Source organism: Fulmarus glacialis, unplaced genomic scaffold (genome assembly GCF_000690835.1).
Source record: "Fulmarus glacialis isolate BGI_N327 unplaced genomic scaffold, ASM69083v1 scaffold37603, whole genome shotgun sequence".
Lineage (NCBI taxonomy): Eukaryota > Metazoa > Chordata > Aves > Procellariiformes > Procellariidae > Fulmarus > Fulmarus glacialis.
The window spans coordinates 3,022-9,422 of record NW_009205473.1 but is presented as its reverse complement, the minus strand read 5'-3'; the positions used below and the strand labels follow the sequence as shown (position 1 = coordinate 9,422).

The 6,401-nt window shown below is 35.3% G+C and overlaps 1 protein-coding gene across 1 annotated transcript; it reads right to left on the bottom strand.

Moving 5' to 3' along the window:
- Positions 1-902: 902 nt before the first annotated feature.
- DUS4L (dihydrouridine synthase 4-like (S. cerevisiae)) lies at positions 903-5,971 on the bottom strand (the record flags this gene model as incomplete). Its single annotated transcript, XM_009575401.1, has 4 exons — positions 903-1,488; positions 3,097-3,323; positions 4,256-4,378; positions 5,854-5,971. Coding segments are annotated over 4 exons (719 nt in total), but the record flags the coding sequence as incomplete, so codon positions are not given.
- Between the last annotated feature and the right edge of the window lie 430 nt (positions 5,972-6,401).

Sequence of the window (6,401 nt, the reverse complement as noted above, 5' to 3'; positions counted from 1 at the left end):
GTGAGAATTAAAAGATTTGGGGAGTAGCACCACCAGCAACCTCCCCTCCCCCAGGTTGTCATAGTTTATAGTGTAATAAAAAAAATTACAATTGTATACAAACCCAAGTAATTTATTTAGAAAATTCAGAACTATTCACTTGCATATTCGTAGAAGTAACAGAGTCAGAAAACTAAGCAATTTCTGGTATGAATTTCTGTGTAAACATATAAAGAAAACAAATTATTTGATTACAAATAATTGTACCGCACAGATTTGTGAAATTTCCCTTGCAGAACAAATGCAGCTGGTGTGTAATGTTATTATCTTGTTCTAATTTTCACTATTTCCCTCCTATACAACGATTCAAAGCCAAGTGGCTGTCATGCTTTGATAAGCAACATGCCAGCAGGCAGAAAGCACTGCAAGAGCCCCACTGAGAGAATCTGTCAGCTTTTCTTTGACCTATAAAGTTCTGTTTTGGTAGATGACAGGGATTTAATCTTTTATATAATTATTATACAGTAGATAAAACTGAATTTAGTTAGATTGAACTTTTGAGTCTTGCATTTTAGATTTAACTAAGTTTGTACTTAGTTTAAACTATCTCTCCATTTTACTCTTTCCTTCCCTCATCATTTATCTATTCCAGGTTTATTTTGCTGTACAAAGCGCGAAATTTTTCTGAGTTTTAAGTAAGTTTAGAAAGTTTTAGTCTGCAAAAGGAACATTTAATTTAAGGGGGTACTATGCTGGGCTTCAAGGCCTCACAGTCTTCAAGCTTGAAGTATCTACTCAAATTTAAAAGTATATCTTATGTCAGTTAAAGCAAAAACTTCTATAATTACTCCCTTTGTATTCTTTTGGTCTGAGTTTCTTGGTATTATTTATGAGTAGTCTCTCTGATTTTAGGGGGTTTAACATAAGAAAGGCCCTAGTTTTGCAAACACATTGCTGTAAGCAATTGTCTGGTGAAAAAAAAAATTAAATTACTGGAGTCTTACAATAATCAATCCTCTGTGTAGTAGTGCATTGTAAATAGAATTCCACATTTGTGGAATATGGAATATTTTCTTGAGTGCAAAATGCTGACATAAAAATACTAAAAATATAAAGTATCACCCTGATCATGTTATGCTGTGTTGAAAATACTTAGGCAATATATGAATGTGACTAAAAAGTAGGAATCCAATCAAAACTTTAACAATGTATCGACAATTGCAAAATACAAGTTTACATAGAACTAAAATACTTTCAGTCAGCACACACCATAATGGTCATTCAGATAATCTAGTACTGCTGAGGTACTTGATAAAACATTAAAAACTTTTTTTTCTTGTTTTGAAGTTATCCGTTCCATCATGTACATTAAGTGGTGGTGAAAACACGTAAAAGGAGTTCCATGCTCAAGAGCAACGTCAACCCAGTCCTGGATGCACTTCAAAGGTGTCTCTTCGTATCCTGCAAACATAGCCGGATTTGCTAAGAGTCCTCTAGCCACCATTATACCTTCAAATTGGAAATTAAGGCAGTAAGTTACATTATAGTTTAAATTTTACCTTAAATCTTCCTGTAGATTTTTTATAGCATCCCTTAGGACAACCACCCAAAGCTCACAGACAAGTAATGGGAGAACAGCAGCAATGAGTATTACAGCTATACAAGAGAAATCCATTTAACAATCCAAACCTCAGAGTACCCAGACTACCTGTCAACACATTCAACTTGATGACGTACCCTTCTAGAAATTTTGAAACGAAACACAGGACACACAAGCCTTTCTTCCCTACTTTTAAAACTGCAATTCAATAGTATTCTGTTTTTATTTGCTACACATATACAAGCCTGTCTTTTTAACATAAAATTATGATGGAAAGACACAAGAGTAGCAATATGCTAAATTTAGTCATTTTTAGTGCAACTCAGCTGATTCACTGACCTAGAACCTTTCTTCCAGTAAGAGCTCAATCTCTCAATTATATAAATCTCAGGGCTCTTGGTCTGCAGTAAATCTTTCTGAACAAGCCAGTGTATTTGCAACTATAATCCCAAATTGTCAGATAAACCCATACAAGTTCTATTGTAATTTTTCTGCTATTAAGGGATTCTGTTTTCCTGCGCTGTCACCATATAATCTATCACACTTAGTCTCTTAAAAAATACGATGATCAAATATGACAAATTTCTTTCGCTATTGTACATGACAGAAAAGAGCTAATGCTTTATATTTTTGCTATTGAAGAAGGTCAGCTGGGCTATGAGAACATTCTTTTCTGTTATGTATTTCCTTCCTGCTTTGTATTTGGGGGGAAAGTCACTGTAGCAGCATAGAAGTTTGCTTCAGTTAGTTTTTGTTGTTGCTGTTAAACATTGATAGTGTCAAAAGAAACCTGCCACATGAACTTTTCCTTATGACACTAGCTACTGTTCTCTGTCCTGTTATTCTCTAGCTGCAAGATCCAAAGTGCGTAGATAAAGATCACCTCTTCAAAACATATATTGAATTTCTATATTGTCTTGAAACCACAGACAGTTGCAGGAATCTGTTGTGACTAAATAACTGCAGGGCAATCCTTTACTCCAAAATTTTACCATTGAAGTGTAAAACAAGGTAAATACACACAGATCTGAGAGTGCAATGCCTCACTGTGTCCTTGAAGCTAACCATCTTAACTGTCAAGTATCTGGCTTAACAATATTTCCTTTTTCTGCCATATTCTTACTGTAAGAAATCCGCTCCCGTGTACAGGAAGCAGAGATTTCCAAGTGGCAGTTTACAGTTCTTTAAAAGATGATCAGCTCCATAAAGAGACGGAATGAATGTCTGAAGGTCCCCCTGAACTCCACTACTGAGTGATGAGATAGCATAATTAAGCAAAGAGCTTTTGTAATTTGCCTCGGAAATCATTATTTGTGGCTTTGAATAACAGTGCTCTAGTGCTCTCATGATTACAAGTGATTCTGTTTATGACTTTATAAGACATCTAAAATATCCTCTTTCATTTGTCTCCTCAAAGAGTGAAAAGCACTCAAATCATGTCCTACTTATAGCCAAAATAAATACGTTGAAATCTGATTCGTAAGTTTACTTAGAAAATAGAGTATGTTTAATCTTACCATCTGCTCCTGTCAAGCGATGAACATTTTCAGTGTCTTTTAAAGTTTTAATGTCTCCATTAGCCACAATAGGTATAGACATGCTCTGTTTAATTATTTTAATGGCATCATAATGTACAGGCTGATGTCTCTCTTCTACGCTTCTCCCGTGTACTGTAATCCACGAAACTCCAGTTGCTTCAGCTTTTTGACACAGGTCAACTGTTCTTTTTAAGTCCTCATGGATCCTAAAATTCCAAGAAATGAAAACATCAGATAGTAAGTTATCTGAACTGTACAAAAAGCTCCCCTCCATAAGCAGGAGTTACCACAGATTTGTATAAATAACAGTATAAATGAAGAAAATATTACTGTTGGAAGATAAAAGTTTTTTTTTAATAAAGACGTGAGTTTAATGCATTGACACCAGTATTTCATTTAGCATTTCCCAATTATATCACATCTCTGAAATATACATGGTAAATTTTATAGAGATTGAGCAAGGATGCCCAAAAGATTCTAAAATAAACATCATTATTTTGCATATTTTATGGAAAAAATTCTGATTTATAATAGTTTCCCTTTCCTGAAGGATTGCAAACCATGTTGAAACTTAACTAAGCCACATGGCATGTGTGGATAAATAGCAGATGAAGTGGTACAAAGCAATGCAAAGCAACGGTTTACAGAAGTCTAGAAAGCGATGAAGGGAAGCAGAATGTGTTCCTTACAGCAGCTGTGGGGACCAGTTCCCAGTTTTGTTACCCTTCCCTTTATAGCCAACAGCAACTATGGCTCTGGCCTCCAACAGCTCACAAAGTAAATGCTTGTGATGATACAGACTATGCATTGCTTTTCTTTTATGGAACCCTAGACCTTTTAACTTGTACTTTCATGTTGTTTGGATTGCAAGAAAACTCCAGCATCCAGTATGTTATCTGGGTAACTGCTGGTTCTACTATCTAAGTTTGGGATTACTTGCCCCGGATATTCTTTCACCATCTGGGGTCAAAAAGTCTCAGCAGTCTTCACGGGTAAGGAAACTGTTATAATGTGTAATATTACATTAACAGAATTACATATATTAAAGTATAGTCTAACTATTACACTAACACGTTTCTTTAAAAAAAACTGAAAGGATTCTCCCATGTACCACAAACAGCACTTAAGTTAGACCTACCTTATTTTAATAGATACTGAAAATCTAGGGTTGTCGATCTGATTTCGTACATGTCTCACCATATCTTGAACTAGTTCTGGTTTATTTATTAAGCAAGCACCATAACCTTCTGCCATCGCCCATCTTTAAAAGAAAGAGAACATTTGTATTCTACATTTGAAAAAATGCAGATCAATTTCAGTCAAATTCCTCAGTTTCTTTCCTTATGACCTTTAGAATGTGTGGTTGAGTAAACAGAGATAGTACTGGCTGTAGATCAATGAGTCGTTTGCAGTTTGACACCAGCTTTTAGATCCTGGTTCAGTCTCCATTGTGCTGTTAGAACTTTGGACAACTTACTAATCTCTTCCAGTTCAATTTTCTGTCCACAAAATGGACTCACAAGGAAGATAAATTAACATTTCATCAACAATGGTTTAGATCATACATAAAATTAAAATAGTTTGATGTTTCCCCTTCCATTGGGTCATGGATTTCTTCCAAACAGAAAATGACTCTGGATTGAAAAGGAAGATTTTTGAAATGCAAGTAAGGATATGATTTCAGTAATATTCTGTTTTCCCTCAACTGCAAAATACTTTATTTTGATTGGCAGGAAATAACCTTTGCTTCCACTTAACAGCAGCAGGTTTTTTTTTTTAACAATTTTTCTTATAAAGGCAGATTAAGTGCACAAAGTTTTGTTATTTTTAAACCAGCATGCACAAGAAACAAAGGATTCAAACGTAAGCATATATTTTTGGCCTAAAAGGAACTTACAGTTTGGCATACTTAACTGTAGTTAGCTTAGAAAAAAAAATACACTTCCAAAGTCTCAGATCTCTCCAGAAAGGAGTTTTCTCAAATACTATAATTTTAAGTCAAGACAACCTAATTAGAATAGACAAATTAAGTATTTGCACCGTAGTATTATCTTTTGCTTTCCCACGTTTATTTTTGAGCTCTTCACTTAGAAAAAGACTGCCTGACAAGTATGTAATAAATGGTTCTCAATTGAACCAGTTAGCAAGAATCTTTGTGCATTACTACTCTATTTCACTGTCGAGACAAAATCTTTATCAATTTAATTGAGAAGTAGATCACTAATTCACTGTACTTATAAACCTAATAAAAGATGGAAGAAACTCTTTTCAGCACTTCCTGAATAATATAATCTGTATAATTATATTTTAGAGACTATCCTTCACTTGCAGAAGTCTGAGACGTCAGGGACTTGCCTCGTCATTTTGGGAATTGCCATATCATTTCTCAAAACACTCTCTAAATTATTTGCAGCAAGCTCTTTTTGGTAATGCATATTTAACAGCTGTTGAGAAGGGATGGACACTTCACTTCTCAGCCGACACTCAATATCTCAGAAAAGAAAAATGGCATGTTGGGAAATACACCTGGTTTTCCCAGTCTCACCATGGTGACAGGCATCTCAGAACATTCAGAACAGTGTCTTGCCACATAGACATTTCTGACAGGTTAAAAAGCTGTTTCTCTCTCAAAGTCTATTTTAAAGTTAAGACAGAAATTACTATGAAAATGAAGACCAGCATTCTTTATTCTCAAATTATTTCATCATTATTTCACCAGCTTTTTAAAAACTTTACCTCTGAGGACAGCCACAGTTTAGGTCTATTCCATCTGCAAAAGGACAGACGATACGGGCAGCGTCACACAAAACTTGTGCTTCTTTAGCAGCAAATTGAACAATCAATGGATGATCACCTACTCCAACAAAAAGATATTTAGATATTTAAAAAACCCCAGAAAACAAAAAGAAGAAATTCTAAATTTTGAATGTTTTTCGTATATTGAAAAGCTGTCTGGCCATGGTGCTGGGTAATCGGCTCTAGGTGACCCTGCCTGGGGGGCTGGATAACATGACCTACAGAGGTCCTTCCAAACTTAACTATTTTGTGATTCTGTGAGCCCCAGATCACAAATAAAGGTAGCTGACCAGTGGTTACTAAATGAGTATGTCTATCAAGAGAGGCGGGAATTCAGACATACATATGCGTCCTACATGGTTGCTGGCTCAACATATACTTTTTGTGACTGAAATTGGTCAGGTGCTTATCTTTCACAAAGATGATATATGAAACTAAGTATTCTCTATTTTTCAGCAGCCTTCATGCTTCCCCTCCTAGCCTGCCCT